Below are 22,682 nucleotides of genomic sequence, written 5' to 3'. Positions count from 1 at the left end.
AGGTAAATAAAAAAATTACAAGCATTTAATTGCTATAAGAGAGGACTGCAGCTACCTGTGGCATTTCCAGGACTCGTGTTCAAAATCTAAAAAAATAAAAAATAGAACTTCTTTGATCCGAGGGTCCAGAATGTTCATTCATTACCCCAAAAAAAGAAACGTTCTATACCAGTTACCAGATTAGATGATTTTGATAAAGATGTGGTTAGGCAAACTGTGAATGAATTTCACTCAAAGATAGGGGAACTGCCATCAGTTAATAAACTCTGTAAAGAATTGAAAATTAAAATTAATTTTAATAGTAGTCAAACTAGTTTAAGAAGAATTTTGAAAGAATTAGGTTTTAAGTGGTCCAAACAGAAAACAAAAGGACAATTTTAGTTGAAAAACATGATATTAGGAAGAAAAAAATTTCATATTTGGAGGCAATCTGTGATTTTAGTTATGTATCATCTCAATCAATGGCAAAATCATGGGCTGATGACAGCAATGCAGGACTGCATTTACCAATAAATAAAGGTAAACACTTAATTATAATTCACACTGGAGGTGAAATGGATTTTATTCCAGTGTTAACTTGGACAGCCAAGTCAAAAAGTGGCGATTAGAGTGATAGCATGAATTCTAAAAATTATTTTAAATGGGCTGAAAAAAAATTAGTTCCTAACCTTCCTCCTTGTCAGTAACTACTGACAATGCACCATATCATAATACCCTTTCTGAAAAACTTCCAGGGTCATCATGCAAGAAAGAAGACTGTTTGGCTACAGAAACATCATATTCCATTTTCATCTTAAATGCTTAAACCACAATTCTATGAACTAATTAAGCTGAACAAAAGCAACAGAAAACGATACCAATTTGACAAATTGTTAGAAAAAAGTTGGGATCAAGTCCTGCAGCTTACCACCCTGATTTAAATTCAATCGAGATTGTATGGTCAGATGTAAAACATGTTGCAAGCCACAACATAACATTTAAGATATCAGAAGTGCACAAACTGTATAAAGATAAAATGAATTTGATGAGCGATGAACACTGGAAACCTTACTGGGAAGAAGTTAAAAAAGTTGAAGGTGAATATTGAAGCCAAGAATCATTAATAGATTCTCTGACAGAATTTTTTATTGTCTCTTTATGTAGTGGCAGTAATAATAGTGACAATTGCACTGAAGACAGTGATGAAATCAAGGAAAGCATTCCAACTGAAGATAACCATTTATCGCAATATTTACTGTACAGAATTAGCTGGCTGTATCTCATTTCAAAATTGTCACATTCATTTGGTAAAAATAGAACAGTTATTTGGTAAGGGGGATTACTAAGAGCAAGAAACATGTTTTTACATGTTCATCGCCACTCCAAGCTCACCGTTACTTGCCGGCGACTGTACAAACTGATGATCCAGGATCACATGAAAGTTGACTATTGGTATTAGTTTTTTTAGATTTTTTGTTACTGTGTTTTGGTGGTTAAGTTGTTATTTTTTGGAAAAAAATATATATTTATATACTATGTAGTTGTTATATTACAAATTAAACTAACTAAAGAGTTACTTGATGTAATTTTTGACATATAACTACATTATGAACAGATGACTAATTAAGAGATGGTCACAAAAAGGTAAATACTGAACTTGTCCAATTTGAAGTTGGCTGATTTTCTTAGACTTTAAATTCTGGTATAGTGAAAATCAAAAAATTCAGTGCATACCTTACAATCTATTTCTTTTTTACCTAAACAGGTAGACCAAAATAGTCTTTAATCTTTTAACCTTTTCCCATCACAATGATCCACGGTTGATTAGCGCTCCGTGAAAATATGTTGGTATCTGATTGCCTCCCTCATAATCTTACGCTACCCTCTTGTGTAAAAAATTTCAAAAAATTACAGTATAATAAAGAGATTTAACAGATTCTGAAAAAAAAACCGTTACGATTGGATATTTTTTATGCCTGTAACAACAAAAAAATTGAAACAGCACAAAAATTACAATAATTTAATGGCAGAATTTTTTTTGGCATTTCTACCATGTTTTTTATTAGCGAAATTTTTTCTTTTTTTGCTTTGTGTTTATGAAACACAGTTTGCTGATTTTAAAAATATACTTTCAAGCAAATCGGTTGAAAATTGGGCAAAATATGATGAAAACCCCTTGCCATAAATCACAGATTAGTAACATATGTTTGTATAAGTGAAAGTAGATTCAGAAAACTACATTTTATAAAAATCCCCATCACTCAAAAGGCTCTTCAGATTGACAAAAAACCATTTTTACTGTATACTGTTATTCATTACGAATCGATATGTGTTACATGTTTACCGATATCATTTGTCTGAAAAAGATATTTATAGACCTCAAGTAAAAGTGATGTATTTATGACCACAAATTCCTTCTTTTTTTTTGTGTGCCGTATATCATAATTTATTATGTGTTTCAATACATCGATATGTTGCTAGTAAGATAAGCTATTTTTTTTAAATAATAAATAAATCCGTAATCCTCATAGTAATTATAATACACAAGTCACACACACACACAGCACATTTCTGAGAAAAAAATGGTCATACTCTTTCTAGTCTAAATAAAACATTTTAAATCGTAAAAACACCGTTCAAATTGTGTAATAAAACTGATTCCTTTGTGAACATAAAAAAAAATAACTGACTTAGATGCCATATAAAATGATTTTATAACAGAGCTTTAAAACTGACGCCGTACATAGCCAGTTCCAAGGCTACATGATCTGTAAAGGTTAATGTAAACATTTACCTTTAACTTGTTTTTAAAAAAAATTCATATACACTTGTGTAGATGAAAATTTTAGAGAATAATTTAATCCAACTGAAATAAAATTTCACTGAAAATCAACTAAATTACAGAAAACTGAATCTGATACAAAGTTACTGGTTGAATTTTCGTACACTGTTGCATGTATTTAGGATTACAACTTATTAATAATCAATAGTTTTAGAAGAAAAAGAATATAGATATTAATTTTCATACTAATTTTATAAATGACTACAATATAAACTGAAATTAATTATTTCTTTTGTTTTAATCATAGTAAAAAAAAAAAAAAATATTAAAGCTGAAGATAAGTCAAATTATCAAACAAAAGTTGTTTTTTAAACAAAAATTAATGATTATATTAAATTAAACTTTAAAAATAAAACAGCTTTGAGTAATTAAAAAAATGCACTAAGCAAAAGATTTACTAGAAGTTAAAAAGCAATCCTACTTAAAATTCTTCACCAAATTTTGAGTGCAAAAATTAAAAACAACTAAAAACTCATTATTAACACTAGATTTGCTGTAAATTTCAAAAAGTCTAAATGGAAATTAATTAAAAAAAGAGTATTTTTTAACACATTTTTAGAGCTTGGCATTTTATTTTATTTATGTTACTTTTTATTAGTTTTATGTAAGACAGATACATTGACCATAAAAAAGACTGTCTCAAATCCAAAAGACACAAGACTTGAGTTTTGACAAGATTAAAAAAAAAAACTGAAAAACAACACAAACCACAAATGGATATGAGCTAAAGTTCTCTGGGATGTGCAAATATGTATTTTTTCCCACGTTAGTTTTTCAATTAATTTTTTTGAATTTTCATCCAAAAGAAAAATTTAACATAATTCATACCATAGCTTTAAAACAACAGCATACAAAGCAGAGGTGATGGCAAAAATTAAACATCTTCAAACCATTAATATAAATAAGAAAGTTTTTGTTTTAAAATGTCAACAGAGGTTTTACAGAAAAAACTTACAATAAGATCAACAAAGAAACTTTCTTTAAAAAATAAAGACAAAATCAACCAATTTAGTGATGCTTAATGATTGGCCACATATTAATAAAAAAAAAAAATACTAATAGGTTGACCTGAGAACCAGTTGCTTGGATCAAATGAATTAAGTTTATAATTACAATTATAAATATATTGTCGCATGGGGTACGTTGTGCGTTCTGCACAGCTCAATCAGGATTGAGAGGTTGTTGACAATTTATAATATTTATATAATTATAGTTTATTGACTTAAAATGTTCAAATTATAACCAGGCAAATTAATAATAATAACAATGGTGATAAATATAATAATAATAATATTTATTATTATAATAAATGACAATAATAAAACAGTCAATGAACACAAATATTAATACAATAATTACAACCACAATAATAGTCAGGATAATAGTGGTAAACGATAATTACATGACATCAAAAAACATAATCAAAACAGTAAGCATGACATAAAACAGACAAAAATACATAGTGTAATGAACAAAGACAAAAATCAAAATTATTACATGTAAATAATAGCACATGAAATAGTGATAGTAATGTCTATAGTAAGTAATAAATACAGATTACACATAAGAGAGTTTAAAATAAATAATTGTTCGGAATTTATTCCAGGTATATAAACAGAAAGCTAGTATTCAGACCCATTAACAAAAGAAATTTTAGTTTTAACCCTTTTTAACCACTAGTCTTACATTAACAAACAATGTTATAAAATTCACTGACAAATCCCTTTTGTTGTCTACCTTAACAGTTTATGGATGAAGTCTATTGCATTATTTATTTCACTTATACACTTATAGTTTTACTGTAACTTACTGATAGTACTTTCTTGGTTACTAAATTACTCGTGGCGTCACCTTAATTGTATCGAACTGAATAATCTCCTAGCTGGACTGACGTCTCACAGACTCACACTTATGACTTTCCATGCTGGACCGTTGTCATATGTCTCGCAGACTGATTCGCAGAACTCTCTGCTGAATTTACATAACTCCACATAACTCGCAGCCTCTCCTCACTGAACTGCCCTTTCAGAACTGATGTTGTAATGCCTTGCAGACTGGTTTGCGGTACTCCATCAAACTTTTAGCTGGTCTTACTGGGCTATTTATACTGTTAACCTCTTTACCTGTAGGATCGAACCCAAGTCGAAGAGTGAGAAGAGTCAACCAAGGCTTTGTTTCCATAAACTCCAAGCCTGGTCTGTTCTCACCATACAACAGGTGTTCATTGTGTGTTAAGGGGTAGTATAACAAAAGACAATTGTAAAATGAACCTATTCTTTACAAAAAGAGTTCTCCTTTTTGTTCCTTTCTGGATTCTTCCAATTAATCACATTCTCTATTACTTTTATAATGATTTGTATGAATCTGTTTTTCAGGCCCACTATATCAGTCTTGTTACAATATTAATATATGAAAATTATTGTAATGCCCTATTTCCTGCATTTTTTATTATTAGTTACATACAGCAAGTATGGTTTTTTTTTTTTGTACAACCAGTTTTGGGCTCAGCCGATCAACAAGTGCATTGTGCTAGTCTATAAATTTCACATATCTTTCAAAATTCATATGCAAGATTAAAATCAGACTCATCACATATAATCCATCAATGCATAAAAGTACAGTATTATGCTAAAACAGAATCCAACCAGTATGGACAATTTTTTTTCTGTGGTTCTTTTGTGTGCAAGAACACTTTGGTATCATCAACCGGAATAAAATTTTATAAAAGAGAAAAATAAATAAATAGCTAAAAAAACAGAACTACCTTAAAAACTAAAAAAAAATTAAACAAAAACTTACAACTAATGTCACAGCTAGAATTTATTTTAAAAAACATTTAAAACTAATATCAAAGCCATAAAACTAAAACTAAAAATAAATAAGCATAAAACTAAAAACATTAAATTTAACTGAAAATAAAAAGAATTTAATACAGTCCAAGAGGGATGTAAAGTGCCCCAACTCAGATAACAGGAAGACTAAAATATTAACATAAAAAGCAACTACAAAATTAACATAAAAAACTAAATCTAGGTTAAAAACTAAAATATTAAGAAGCTAAACCTTAACTAATAACAATGATAAAATATCACTAAAAAAATTAAATATAACTACTATCACAGATAAAAAACTTAAAAATAAATAAAAACCACTATATATATAAAAAATAAAATAAATTTAACAAACTCCAAAAGAAGTGTAAAGGCTCCTTCTCGAATAACAAAAAAAAATAAAAATTTTAAATGAAATACATAACACTACTAAAAGGTATATAAAATACTAATAGTTCTAAGAAATAAAAACACCCAGACCAAAACTTCTTTTTCATTGCCCAGGATTTGACAAATGTTCCTGGGCAATTTAAAATAACAACACAAGGCCACATAGCAAATGCAATCCACAAAGATGTGGCGCACAGTCAAACGGCAGTTGCATCATATGCATACTGGTGCATTTACTTTTTACATTAGATATCTGTGTGTGACTGGTGTGGCCTAACCGCAATTGACAATGGTCTACTTCCTCTCGAAGGAGTTTTCTGAAAGACACATTCCATGGCATCACCTGATTTAATATATCAGAGTTTATTATCCACTGTGGCAGTCCAGTCACCTTGCCATTTTGCTCGAAGAGCATGTTTTACACAATTTACACAATAATCGAATGTAGTCACATGATTGTTGAAAGAAGATAGACTACATGCATCTTTAGCAGCAGAATCTGCACGTTCTTTGCCCACAATTCCTACGTGGCTAGGGATCCAGCAGAAACTCACTTGTGTTACGATGGTTCAACTCAGCGATTGTGTTATAGATTTCAGTGTCCAAAGGATGTTAGAGTAAAAATTTTCTAAAGCTTGGAGTGCACTACACAAGTCACTAAAAATAAGGATTAGATGGTATTTTGGATTAATGATATTCAAGGCCTTACTGATGGCGTACAGTTCTGCAGTAAACACATTTGTAATATTAGGTAGACCAAACATATAGATTCTACTATTAAGAATAAATGTGCATCCAACAGTATCATACTATTTTGATCCATCTGTGCATACTATTGCGTTTGCAATTATTTTGAAGAGAATATGGTGAAAACTTTGCTGAAAGACGATAGGTGGTGTGATTGTTTCTTGTATATGGTAAGATCAAAAACAAAATTTATAAGGTTGATTCTCCACAGAGGATATGAAAAGGGATACATTGAAAAAATAGGAAGTATGTCTATGTTTAAAAGCTCTAGTAACCACCAGGTACATACACCATAGGTGCAGTGAAAGGTGGATGGTCTTCATATTTTTTTTGTAAATTGGGATTCGTAAGAACTGCTGTAAAAGCCGGGTGATTCGGTTGCCCTTTAAGACGGACAAAGTAAGATGCTAAAAGTTGGTTACATCTATCCCAAAGTGATAGTTCATCTCAATCAACAAGTATGCTAGTGACAGGGCTTGATCTAGAAGCACCTGTAGCAAGACGGAAAAAAGCATAATGTACAGCATCTAACATCTTCAGCGGTATTACACGCTGAAGATCAGGCAATACAAACATAATCTAAGCGGGAATGAACTAAGGAATAATAAAATCACAACATACATGACCTGTCAGCTCCCAATTAGTGTTGTTAACAAATCGCAGGATATCTAATAGTTTGGAAGATTTCATTTTTAATTGTTTGATGTGATTGACTCACATAAGACAGCTCTCAAAAAACAAACCTGATAACTTAACATCACAGGAGATAGCAATTTGCTCTTCATTCAGAAAGAATTGTGGTATAAAAGAGTGCTGCAAGCGAGAAAACAACACATTTTGTTTTCTCAGGTGAAAATGTGAAACAGCATGGACACTGTCATCATATTGAGGGAATTCATGAGAATTCCCTCAATAAAACATGTGACTTTTAAATTAACATAAAATAATTTTTTGGAAGAGTGGGATGAATAAAACTGTTTAACAGATCTTAGGCTTGAAGACAATTAGTTTCATAACTGATAAAAAGAAATGATGATAGTGAAAACAAAGAAAGGGTGACAACAAATATTAAAAAATCTTCACATCACTAATATAGATAAGAAAGTTAAGCTAGCTAACTAATACAACTGGTACTATTAGCAATAATAAATATCTTTTTTTTGTATTAAAATTTGATTAAAACTGCACATCCAACCAAATGTTGCTATAAGATCAAAATTATAATAATACTACAATAAGTAGGTTAATAACAATTAAAAACATTATATAAGTTAAATAAAAGCATCTTTCAAACTTTGATGAAAGCAACATTATTAAATAACAATACAAAGAAATTCATTTTTATTAATTACCCTTTTCATTGGCATTCGAAGTTTCAGTACATCACAGTATCGCCTAAGAACTTCACGAGGTGCATGTATTTTAACAAATGATAACCTACTGTTGGTCTCATATTCAAGTTCAAGACCTTCTTTTATGAGATTCTGTTCAAATGTTTGTCTCTTTTTTTGAGCTTCTTCTGCTGCAGCCAACTGAGCTGCATTATTAGGTGAATTATGTTTAATAACAGGCTTCCACCATGCCAACACAAAATCAACTGTTCTTCTACCATCACTGAACACCATTGAGCACGGCTGAAAAATAAAAAATTAAACAAATTATAAAAAATAAAATTGTTGAATAATTACACATCAAATAAAAGAAACAAGGCAATTTGAATATATGGTACAATTCTACATGAACTGCAAAGATTTTATAAAAAATTATTTCAACAAAGGTGCAAAACAAAATGTGTAAAATAAAAATGATATTAGTATACAAAGACAAAGGCAATGATAAAGTTCTGAATTACAATTAAAAAATGAAAATCTTAAACTCTTTGGGAAACTGCAAATTCTTCAAGAGATGGAGCAATTTTTCTAGGAAATCTTTTAACATCACTTCAGGTCCTCATATTACAACAATTTTCTGCATATTACACAATGGCTCCTCGCAACATAAAAAATTATGAACCACAAATCAGCATTAACAATAAATAAATAACAAAAGGTAACAGAATCTTTTGAAGCTATAATAAAGAAATTAAAGCATTACATGAAAATTTTGTTGAAGCCATGAGTGACAATATAGAAAGATAACATACATTCTTTTCTTTTGTTTATTTCAAAACGGACATTGCTTAAAAAAGTCTCATATAAAGTAACATATATTTGAAGAAAACATTGATTAAAATCACATGTCAAATGTAAAATTTAACAGCTGCAAATATAATAAACAGTGAGAACAAAAATAATTTTAAACAGTAAAAATAGCAAGTAATAAAACATAAGGTACACTTTATTATTATCCATGAAGACTGTATATTTGAAAATTCACTTTTAGATTACAACATACAACTCAGTTCACTGTAAAACTTATACACTCTTTAAATTAAGTATTCACTGTTAAAAAAAACTCACTCTTCAAACATGTTATATAATTTTTACAAATATTTTATAAAAATGCATTTCAATACTAAAACTTATTTTAACTTTTTTCATAGATGAGATAAACATAAAAAATGAATTGCAATTAAATAAAAATATGATTTCTGCTTTTAGCAGATAGAGATGTGTTTGAGGTTCTGAGTACACATTTTTAAATTTCTAGCATAAAATACTTTTAATAAAAATATCACACCACCAATGAACACTCTATTTTAGAAAATAAAAAAATAATAGTAGTAGACTGCTCTATTGTGATGTAAATAAGTTTCCATTAAAGTTTATAATTATTATTTCACACAATTACATTTTTCTACAAAATAAACAATTATGCACATTATTTCTTATTCCCTTACATTACATAGTAATATATTATTCTATAACTGTATGTGTCCATCATTTTAAATTTTATGAAGGTTATTCATTAAATATGAGGATGTTTTAATATTTGCTCAAATTGCAAAATGTAAATAGAGTTAATCAAAGAGACATGCAATCCAGACATTTGGGCATTGCATTGCTAACTTTTTTATCACCTATACCTATATAAACAAATAAGCAAACATAATTAATGCCAACCAACAGAATTAAAATATTTACTTTACGCATCACGCATGAATTTTTAGCATTGAATCATATTCAATTGAACACTTCAGAAAATGAACATTATTTATTTTAATAGAGAAATTTCCATTACATTATGAAATATAACAAATTACATTCGAAAATATTAAAATCATATTTATTTGCAGACTAAATCACTGAATACAATATGAATTTAAACGTACATTCAATTTCAACTCATATAACACCACACTTGAAAAAAAAGAAAAAATACACTTACTAATTGAGTAAATTATTTACGAAAGTCTTACTGTAGTTTTTTTAAATATTATAAAGTAATAATAATAATTATTATTAAAAATATAAATGTATACAAATATATATTTGATATATCTTTCTCACATTAAATAATCTATTTCTTACATTTCACAAATTTTCACAAAATATTAAATTTATACAAAGATTTGCATTTATTTGCTTGATGTTTACTACTGAACAATTACAATATGTTTGTTAAGATTATTTACTAAAAACAAAATAGCCTGGCTTCTGTAAATTGGAAGAGAGCCAATAAAAAAGGTATCTAAATTTAGTAACACATTTGTTACAGGTACCTCACACTTGTAATCCTACCAAGATACTCTTTACTTATTTAATAACTTTATTCATTATTATATATCATTTTCATTTTATTTTTATTTTTATTTGAAAGGAGATATTTTTGTGATTTCTACAAACACAGGATATACCAAATAAAAATTTCTTGTTAATAATCAATACTTTTTTGTGTCATAAAAACATGTTTTAATACATCAATTATTTTTCAAACAATTCCATAGCTATTATTCTTTCTTGAGGAACAAGGACTTATACCTAACAGTAGTTTTTTAAAGTCCATGATGATTTGGTAATCACATAAAAATTATATTTTTTATAAGTAGGTGGAAACATATACAGCAAAAACTTAATGTTTTCACTAAAATTAATAAATAAAACAATTAACAAACAAATTAACCATCATTATTTCCTTATTACAGTTTTATAATTTTTTTGGCATTTTTCAAACAGAAATAAGATTTTAAAAGTAAACTGAGAAGGCAACTATAAAAACTTACATACAGATTACATCAGCAGAATGAATAAATAATCTTTATGACATTGAAGGTGCTGAGGTTCAAATCCTTGTAAATGTAAGGTAATTTTACATGGATTTGAATACCAAACAGTATATACCATATACATCGATGGCTGGAATTCAAATAATAACACATCTCAGAAATGGTCGCCCTGAGTCTGTTTGACTATACATCATTTACACGTCATATATATCATCCTTGTCTCATTGAGTCATCGGCTTGCTTATTATAAGTTAACCAGATGTAAGGGGTTACATGTTACCAGATTGCAACGAACATATTAGGTTTAGAAAATAACATAAAGTAAAAGGAAGAAGAAAACCATGTGATGCTTTTAGATGATAGAATTCTTTTATAAATCTCATGCTCAATATACACAAATGATTTTTATAAGTTTGTCCTATAATAGTATTTGCAAGTTAAATGATAATACAAATATCGACACAAACAATAATAATACTTTCAAGAGATTAATACATTTATTGCCATAAATTCAACAGCTCAGTCCTTTCTTGAAAATAAAAATGTCATAAAATATTGACGCAACTAGTGTGAATAATCTTAAAATAAATTCATTTCTAGAAAAAAGTAATTTAGATAAAGTAAAATCAATAAAATTGCTAGGGACTACTAATAGACTGCCAGTTAAAATTAAATGATGAGTGAAGAGCCTTACTGATAAGAATGTTACATATAATCTACAAATAATAATAACGGTAAACTCTAAATTAGATGCTGATTACCGATTACCTGCCTAAAAAGGTACACTACTCAAACATTGATTATCTTTAAGTTACTTTTGTTAATATTTTTGAGAAAGTTCTCTGCATACATACCACACCATGGAAAAAAAAAGCCACAACAACCCCACAGCTTTTGAGAAGAAATCACACCAAACCACCATATTAATAAAAAATTATATGGGGCTACCTAATGATATAAAAAAATGATACTAAAAAAATTAAAATCATCTTTGAAAAATTTGCTGGTTAATAAATAATTTTATTCTGTCAATAACAATTTCTATGTTTATTTAATGATAATCCATGAATTCTACAACACATTTAATTCTGTTTCAAATTACATTTCATTTTAAATTTTTTTATGATGCGGAAGAGTTATTAAAATGAGTAATATATTCTATTAATACTCAATTATGTTTCGTCTTTATTATATACACTAAGGATTGAGAAGTTCTTTAAATACCTTTAAGTAAATTTATAATGGCAGGATTTTCTAACTTAGATATGTTTAGGAGTTTCACAAATTAAAAAAATTATTCATTTATTTAAAATTAACATTTTTTTTAATTGGCTTGCTACTCAACAGAAAACTGAAGAGTTTATATTGTTTTATTCATAAAGGTTCCAAATATGGTAAGTCAATACAGTAATATTATACTGTTAAGTCAATACATCAGCAAAAAATAAATACACTCAGATCATCTAAGTGACCATGTGATTCTTCATTATAGAATCTTTTACTGATATTTACTGGAAAAAACTTCCTTTGGGACAAAACCAGAGGATTCTCTCTAAGAGACAAAAAATAATAACCAAAATCAATCCATGTGGTCAGAGTAATGCTTGAATATAGTAAAAAAATTAAAGTATGTTGTTTGTATGTTAAGTGCTAAACTGCAATGATTGTAGGCAACCTGTTACAAATCACATATCCTCCCAAAAATGAAATAGCTATCTTCAAGAATAACAAGCATCACGTATCTGGCTTATCAGGAATAATGAAAAGAACACTAGTTCCTGTTGCTTCTTCACAGAACAAATTTAAGGTTGCATATCAGCTAACCAAACTCTCCAAAATATTCAGCCCTACAAGTTACACCTTCACACTGTTTACTGTACAGATTGGTTGTACAAGGTGAGCAACATAAAACCAAACCCATAACATAACTGCTGCATAATCAATAAGTTATGTTGAAATGAAATTTTATGAATGATATGGATAAATTATATAAGAAAAACATAAAACGTATTTTAAATGTTGCATTTATTTACCTTATTGTTACAAAAGAAGTTCAAAATGACCATCCTGGGGATCAATGCACTTTTGTGCTCAACTGATCATATTGAAAGTCACCTGACGCAAAATGTTGTTGTCAATTGAGTTAACTTCTCATTGAATGTTCACATTCACTTTCAATATTATGGGGATTAGATGCAACTTTCTCCACTAAGTAGCCCCAAAGAAAAACAATCGCAAGTAGACAATTCTGGGGAATGGAGGCCACCATCCTCTGCTGACAGTTTGTTCATTTGTGAAAGCTGCGTGAACACAATTCAGTGAAACATTTGATGTGTAACACATTTCTCCATCTTGGAAGAAGCTGTATTCTTTTTTATTATCAGTTATTATTGTGCATAAAATTCTTCGAAAATTGTGAGGTAAACTTGTTACTGAAAGTCCAGTCAAAAAATATTGGTCCCACTATATAATTACTGGAAACAGCACACCAAACAACAAATTATCTCATCGTGAAGTGAATGCTCGAATATCTTCTGAGGATTCCTCGCCATCCAATACCTGGTGTTCTGCAAATTAACATGGCCAAATTAATGAAGCCATGCCTCGTCTGACATGAAATACGACATTGGGTCTACCTGTCCACCAACAATGTTTTCAAGAAGCCAGTCGCAATAATCAAGTTGTTTCGGTTTATATGTCTCCTTCAGTTGTTGCACAGTTGTAACACAGCACGGTTTCTATCTTAGTTCATGTAGAATTTTATGACAAGGTGTGTATTTAACACTAGATGGTTGGAATAACTTGTGTGGTGATTTTTTTGGACTGGCGGTAATTCTCTTTTCAATATTGGCAATGGCTTGTGAAGTCGTAACTGAAAGGTAGCCTATTTAATTTTGCATTTGAAACTGAACCTATTCTATGCCATTTTTTAACTAAACCCTGTAAGCTACTCTTCGCTGGGGTACAAGCATTCAGAAATGTTTCTAGGAATACTTGACATGATTCTTTAAATGAGAAACAAATATAGGCCTCAACTATAGCTATCCTTTCCTGTAATAAATAAGTTACTTTACACAAACACAACTGCACTCACAACACTGCACTGCAACAAAACATTTACTGCACTGATAAGTAACCACCTGACAAACGACAGCAACAATCAGTAGTAACATATACATCTATTAGTTGCACTAGCTGTGTGACAGTCTTTCATAGGGTAGAATTGTTATTATTAATAGTGTTGGGTTTAGACATTAAAAAGTTGTTTTTTGGACCCCTAATTTTGGGTTTTAAGTCAGATATCTTAAAAACTAAAGGAGATACAGTTGTGAGACCTATTTTATTGAATTTTTCAGGTAAAAAACCATAGTAAACCATTAATTTCGCCTCTCAATTAACATCCAAAAAATTTCAATACAACCTCATTTCACTGGGGGAGCTGAGATCCAGGCAAAATCTTTCGCTAACCGTAACTCGCTAACAAAGAGTTTCCAAGCCTATGTTTATATGAGCTTTTTTCATTGTTTTGATAAGCAGAATATACCTGTAAAGTATTGCAGATTCCTCATGACACCTGTATAATAATGGTAATGCACTAATTGATAATTGGTAAATGCACTAATATAGTATTTTTTATAACCGATGATGAATTTATAGATTTGAAAAACTTTTTATATAAACTGGCAAGTACATTAGTGAACGAAAATATGTTACATTTACAAATGTATATGAGTTTAACTTTTTTTTGGTCATCATAATGTTTAAAAGGTCTAGCAATTTAATATCTATACAAAAATTATATTTTTGGTAAATTCTCTTAAAAAATGGTGTAAAATTTAAGGCAGCATTTATCTACATATAAAATGGCTAAACTGACAAAATACTTAGAATTGAAGGAAAATCATCAAATCAGTATGTAGTTACAAATAAAAAACTATCTCTAAAATGGTTATTGCAATAAAATCATACAGTCGAGACCATTTACAAAAAAGAATAGAAAAATTATAATATCAAAACAAATAAATACAACAAAAGAACACTAGCAATGGAAACAAAAAAAAATAATAAACTTATACATAATTAATAAAAATAATAAATATTTATACAACAAAATTAACAACTATTAAACAAATTCACTGTCAATTAAAAATTAATGGTCAGTTTAAAAAATATTTCACACCATTATACACATTACACAGATTGATCAACAAATCCTGTTCAAACCCCCTTACATAACATAGGATTATAAGACAATTTATTTTAAGAAGGCCATAGTTTATTTTAGACTATTATTATTTTTAATAGGCTATTCTTAAGAGGGTTTTCTCTCTGATACTTTATTAAGTATTATTAATTCCTCATATCTTAAAAATGATATAGAACTATCTATTCAAGCATATACTTTTCATTTTCATTCTTCAATAATAAAATTAATCAATGATAATACAACCTCACAAGGTGTTAACATTGTTTAATAAATTTCAGGTGTGTGTTAATAAATATATAGTAATAAAATAAGACACTAGCTGATTACTGTCATATAACTTCTTCAATAAAATGAATAGATAAAAAAATTATATTTTATGATATAATAGATTAGTTTAATTATATAGTAATACCTAACAGCTAAGCAAAGTTTTCATTATCATTAACAATAAAGATATAGACAAACATTATTTTTTTAAGTATGAGGTTTATCAACAATAATAATAAAATACCAAGAAATAAAATAACAAATGCACATGCACAAAAAAAGAGAGAAATATCAAACGGTTTAAGCATTGCATTACATTACATACTGGTATTAGTAAACTCGTCACATTACAACAAAAAGGTGGCATTTCAAAAATACTAAGCTTAAAATAACATTATCTGCAGAATATGACATATAAAAGAAACACATATCACATTATCACATGTACATAAAAACGTTTGTACAGCAATTCTATTATAACATCTCTTAAAAAGGTAAAATGAAGACATATGAAAACAAACCACACACAGTATTTATACAATGTTAATGATGCATTAACATTACAGAACATTATGTAGTAAGGACAATCACTTTTTTTAACAAAATGTGGTTTGAATAAAAGATAACCCATTTACCACAACTCTCTACAACAAAACCTCCTAATTTCTAATTAACTATATTACGAATGTATAATTATGTTAATAAATAAAGATTTTTCTATTTTTGTAACTTCACATGATTATATTCTGATAAACAACTTACACTTTCAATTTATAAAAAAATTACATTACAACATGAAGATTAAAGTAAAATATTTTTATAGAATGTAATAACTTAACAAATTATCTTTAGAGGTTAATATTGCCTAAACTTTATTAAAATTGTTTTTCTTTCAAACTTTAAAATATAATTTGAAAATTGTTAAAATCAATTTAAAATGTAGCAAATATCTTTATATTTTCCGATATAGATTTCAAGGCAAAACCATCAAATTCCATCAATTTTTTTTTAACAGCAAAATTTTTCTCACATCCGAGCAAATGCATAAGTGTCATAGATTTGCAACAGCTAAATTTTTTTAAGGTAAATATTTTAATTAATACCAACTTGACATAATGTGGTTAATGTTAAACTAACAGTGGGGAAAAAGTTCATTTTTACCTGACTTAACAAAGGGAATATAATGTTTATTGTGTATTTTTTTACAAAGTAATACAGCTATAAATATTTTCAGGAATTAAATAACAAATGATCTGTTTACATCATGCAAGAAAATAATCATCCATAAAACAATCAGAAACTGAAATATAAACTGTAACTGTATTACTGTTCATCTCACTGCACATAGATTAGTCCAGATAAACAATTACACCAAGTACACTAGAAAGTTGTAGTAGGGTAGTAGGGCCAATGTGTACACATCAGTCACTTAGTAATGGAGACACTGTAGGTTAAATGTAGATTGCTGACTAACACAGATTTTCAGAAATGCACAGATTATTCACCTCTACTTCTCTCCTCATCAACATTTCTAATGATTACATTTAAACTGGCCAATACCATAGGCATGGGAAAACACAGGCTTTTGAAAAAATAAAATGACTGACCAGATACACCACTTCACTAACACAAAACGATAAAAATAACTAATTAGAAAACAACAAGAAACTCATCAAAAACAGTTTCAAAAAACATATATATTACAGGATTTTATAAAAATATATTAACAAAAATAATTTAAAATAAATCTGAACATTATTTACTTAATAAAAGTGAAGATTTATATGAAGTTAATTTAAATTGTTTTACTGAAAGTTTTAACAGGAATAGTTCAAATGTGGTAAGAAAAAACAAATAAAAAAATATAATGTGCTTGAATTACATAAATAAAAATGTTTAAAAACTGATTTAAAATTATCAATAGATGTATTGAAACAACTTAGTAATAAATAACATCTCTGGTATATATACTTTCTCTATAGTGAAATATTTTTTACATTTTTAAATAAATAAAAAAACAATTAAATACAATATTTCAGTATAGTGCTATAAAAAGGTATTGGTAGTTTTGAATTTAAAGAGATGGAATGTAAATAGTTTTATCAATGTATTTGTAATTCTACAGCAGCAATATTGATAATATGACTAAAAGATTAGTATGCTACATGGTAGTAATCATATGATAATTAAATAATATTAATTGATTAAAAATATTTTACTTTGGACAGTTTTAAAATATTACTATATTGTCCAGCTGTAAAAAAAAATGTCATTTCAGAACCAATACTGATAAACTAGAAAACATGTAGTACAGGTTTTTAAGACCAGTACCTAAAAATGAAGTTTTAATTATGAAAGCGTGCTTGAATTTTTACTTTGTAAGCTGATTAATTTACAAAAAATTTTAAACCTAAGACATTTTATAGGATGCACTGAAAGAAACAGCTTGCTTGCCCTTGAAAGGTCTTACTTTACAAACCACTGAAAGAAAAAAATGATTTTTATGCCGACTTAATTATTCTTGAGTGTTAATTTATTTAAAGAGAATCTCTAGGTGTTTTTATTACGTGCAAACTTGTGGGTTTGTAATTAAAGAAAATTACAAATAAAAAATATATTTTCCCTTTTCCTGCTTTCCCAGTAATAAAATTTCTACATTCTATAATTTTGTTAAGACAATATAAAAAATTAGCATAAGGTACATTCATAATTTTTTTTAGTAATTTATCAGCATTTTTAACATTTCTAGTGATTATTTACAATGTGGAGTTATTTAAGATCACATTCCAGCAAATATCAGTAAAACCTGATTACTAACTGATGTATGGATACTATATTAGAATTTAAGCGGTTCTAAAATTATTGGTTATAAACATAAATTCTTGCTATAATCAGATCTAACAGTCTGATTATAGGCGGGAAGTACTGGCCTATATCAAAGACAAATTCAGAATTATGTTGATATGTAACACATCAGCATGTTAACTCACGGATTCCTTATATATTGGAAAATAGTCACAATATTTTTGTTTTATAAACAAGTCATTTCTCTTGAAATTATTTTAAATGATTTAATTAGTGTACTTGAAATTTCAGTTAATATATGAATTATATTTTTAGTAGGAAATATTTTATTGCTGGACAATAATGATAAATGATAATGTGTTCAAATATAGATTTCTGTTAGACATATCAGTCTATGGAGTTGATAGTTTTAGCCTTATAAATCTGCAAGGCTAAAAAACATGGATTAGACTAAGAAACTTTCAAGCTAATTTTTTAGTTGAAATTTGGCATCTTAGGGTAACTAATCATTCATTAGGTGTGGTTTAGTCTAATAAGATTAATAATGGAATCACAGAAAAGCTCAATAAAATAATAAATTACAATTATGTCAATATAAGTATTTTTAGAAAGTATATCTAAACTGCTGATTGAGAGAAGAAACATGACAAAAGATATAAATTAAACCTATTTCAAGGTATATTATTATTGTTTGTAAAACATAAAGATTTTTGAATTAATAAAAATAATGTTACAATTTAAATTAATGTTAAACGGATGGATTACAAAATAGGGTTTAAAGGATGCATTATTAAAAACAGAATTAAGCTTATAATTTAGATTTTAAAAATGAATGGAGCTAGTAATTTTTTATTTAAAGAGCAATAGTCTATTGATCTTTATACAATTAATGCTGTCATTCCAAAGAATTACATATCCCTTTGAGTTCACATGGTATGGCTCGGATAAGAGCTGGCTATATGGACTGTCAACGTCCATTAAGGAGAAGGCGGTTAAAAGAAGAATACCAAAGAACAATGGATGATTCTCTGTTGAGAATCAAGACTCTCAATAGACTAATCATCAAAGATTAGCAGTATTAAGATTGACAACTCTGGTTTGTTGATTAGTGTCAAGATTTTTAAGATTAAACTCCTTGTAAAGGCAGTTGCTTCTACATAGAATTAAATGCTAGACTGTGGATACTAGTGTTCCTTGATGGTTGGGTTTCAATTAAACACATGTTTCAGGAAAGATTGTCTCAGGAGAGCCTGTGTACTGTTTAACCAGTACATTTACACTTACATTGCACTGCATCTACGGCTAAGTCAGGCCTGGCAAGCTGATAGCAGTGACTGCAGCTGCTAATCTACACGCACGCGTGCGCACACAAATACACACACACACATCCAGACCTGACTGTAGCTGGAAAACTGATTGGAAAAAACGAACATGAAGAAATAGCATGGTCAGTTTTGAGACTAATTTTATTTCTGATTGATTTTCAGCTAAATTTTGAGATTTCTTTTGGTGATGATACCAACTTATGTTATAATGATAAACATTTTAATGAACTTCATCGTGAGCAAAGAAAATTTAGTACTTATTTTAGAAACACAAAGAATGTTTTTGTTAATTTGACTTAATTCCTGTAGGTTTTTATCAAATAAACTGAAACTCAACCATAATGCAAAAAAGAACAAGCTTTAATATAGGGTATATATCTCACCTTTTTCATTAACATATACAGAATAACGTTTTACGTTTTAGTGTCTATCTTTAGTAACAAATAAATATATGTTACTATTTTTATTAAAATATTTCATAATAATGCCCAAAATTCCCCTATTTTTTGTCAGCTTGCTATTTTTTATCAATATTCAAAGTAATTGTTGGTAAATCTATCCTGCCAGATTGTTTTTTAAACTCAAGAAGACTCCAAAACCAATCTGTAACTTCCTAATGTACAGTTTTCTTTTCCTAACAAATTTTTATCTGATCACTTTTTTTTAGATCTTATAAATTTATATAAATTTGAAGTTAACAGTTTTAATACACATATTATTTTGACTTGCATAACTTTACAAGCATTATTTTTTAACAATTGCATTCAATAGTTTTAATTAACTCTATGAGATTTTTTATTAAATGAGCTATTCTTATCAGAAAAGATAATTTACTTGTGCAGTAATTACAAAATATTATTACAATTTTTTACATTAAATTATTATTCCTATTAATGCAATTAATTTTTTAATGTAGTAATTAAGGAACAGTTTATATTATCTCAAAACCACAACTCCACTAATAAAACAATACAACACTACTTATGCTTTTTGTGATCCTTTTTATATGTTAATGAACTGGGCTAAAGAAAATTTAAAAACATAAATTAGTAACATAAATAACAAGAAAAGATACCAAATTAAGAAATAACTATACTCTAACTACTACATACCCAATTAACTATATTTTATTATTTCTTTTCATTTATTTTTTTATTTCTTTGTATGGGCACAAAATGGAGAAGTACATGAAAACATCTCGAGAACATTATTAGATGCAAGGTCATGTAAATTTCCCCTGTGCCCATCGTAAAAAATTAAAAATTTGTAAAACTGAAAATTTATTGCAATGTGTTTATACAATGTAACTGTAAGTATTTCATAGCAAATGTATTTGTATTAGTAGCCATTCATTGGCAACAACAGTCCAGTCATTAGCTATAGTAGGGGGGCACGAAATCTGAAGCTTGTAGTCAAGCAGCTAATATGCTATATATCAACGACTCTACAAACATTTCTCATATAGGTGTTTACAAATAGAAAACTAAATTTGTTTATGATTCAATCTTAATCATTTTACAGTTTACGTTAAAAATAAATCTTATTTAATAAAGGAATTGTTATCCCATACTGATGTTAAATATAATTTAATAATTAATTACAATTAAAATAAAATTTCATTTGTAATTATTGTTTAAAAATGTTATAGGTATTTCTAAATCTAAATTATGATAATTAATGGCCCAGAAATTAAAAATTACAAATGATGCATATGTTGACAAAATTGATAAATGTAAAGTCAACACTTCCTTTTAAATGAAACAATTTTGTAATAAATGAATTATTGTAATTAGCTGATTAGCAGTAAAAACATACATCGATATCAAGCATCATATACAAAATAAAAACATGATTATATTTCTTTTATTTATAGAATACATTAAAAGTTGAAAGTTTTGTGTAATAATAATGTTGTTATTTTTGTTCATCTGTTACGGTGCGTTTCACCAGTGTCATGTATTGCTTTTCTTGATTTATAGTAGTGTGTACATAGTATAGATTAAATTTTTATTTGATCTGGAGTTGCAAGCAGGATGAATGAACTTAAATCCTCAGTGACTCATAAAAAATTAAGTCAGCAAGCTCGGGAGTAAATGAGTAATGTGTATGAATTCATGAAAGAAGCAGGTAAGTTTGGAAAGTTGGGAAATGATGACAAGCATAGTATTCCAATTCAAAAGTGTGAAGAAAGAACAACAGCTGCATGTAAAACATCACAATCACAAGTTCAAAGAGTAAGGAAACAGGAAAAGAAGTTACTAAAAAGATTACAAGAAAACCACCAGAGGCTTCTATTTCTTTCAGTACACCAAGAAAATATAACATCAATGACAAACCAGTAACAGGCCTACATAATTTCGACATGTGCATAGTGAAAGGACCGTAAATGAATTTCATCTCAAAGAAAAACAGTAGCCCACTATTCCAAAATTGCTGGTACGTCTGAAAGATTCAATAGGATTCTCAGAAAGTAAAAGAAACGTAAGAAGAGTACTACAATTGGATTTCAAATGGGAAAATACTGAAAATAATAGGAAACTTGTTATTGAACATCATGACATTAGGATTAAACACATTATGTAAACACGATCAAAAAAATTTAGAACCGAAAACAGGCCAATTGTATACCTTGATGAAACGAATATTTTGTCAAGTCATACCTCAATGAAATCATGGAGGAATGCTTAAGGAGGAGGCCTTTAAACTTCAATTTATTAAGGCAGCTGATTAATTTTGTACATCCTGGGTGTGAAATTAATTTATTTAGGGCAATTATTAACCTGGATAGCAAGTGCAAATGGTGACTACCACGACTCTGGTTTCTGGTTTGAATGCTTTACTGGCAATAATATGGTACTCAACATGGGTCAACACCCATTATCAGAGCGGAAAGATTATTTTTTTGGGAAGTGGGTCAACTGAATGCAATTCTTTAACGATGCCTTTACCACAGATCAATTTCTGTTGCTGTTTTGGAACCTACAATTCAACAGTGACAAGAGCACTGATCAACGTATAAAAATATGATCAATTACAAAACGTTTCAGAACAAATGTCAGTTATTCTATAATCCTAGTTCTCACATATCAATTGATATGTGATCTCACATTTCATATTGATGAAA

General features: G+C 28.3%; 1 protein-coding gene across 5 annotated transcripts in view; it reads right to left on the bottom strand.

Annotated features, from left to right (window-relative positions):
• LOC142319727 (anoctamin-1-like) overlaps positions 1–22,682 on the bottom strand; it is a 170,184-nt gene that overhangs the window by 99,379 nt on the left and 48,123 nt on the right. For all 5 annotated transcript variants that reach the window (XM_075357347.1, XM_075357330.1, XM_075357365.1 and 2 more), the window contains exon 3: positions 8,142–8,423. In XM_075357347.1, coding sequence (XP_075213462.1) covers positions 8,142–8,423 — 282 coding nt within the window. The remainder of the gene's footprint in view (positions 1–8,141; positions 8,424–22,682) is intronic.

The sequence above is a fragment of the Lycorma delicatula genome, chromosome 1, assembly GCF_047948215.1.
Source record: "Lycorma delicatula isolate Av1 chromosome 1, ASM4794821v1, whole genome shotgun sequence".
In the NCBI taxonomy this organism is placed as follows: Eukaryota; Metazoa; Arthropoda; class Insecta; order Hemiptera; family Fulgoridae; genus Lycorma; species Lycorma delicatula.
This window is presented reverse-complemented; position numbering and strand designations above follow the sequence as displayed.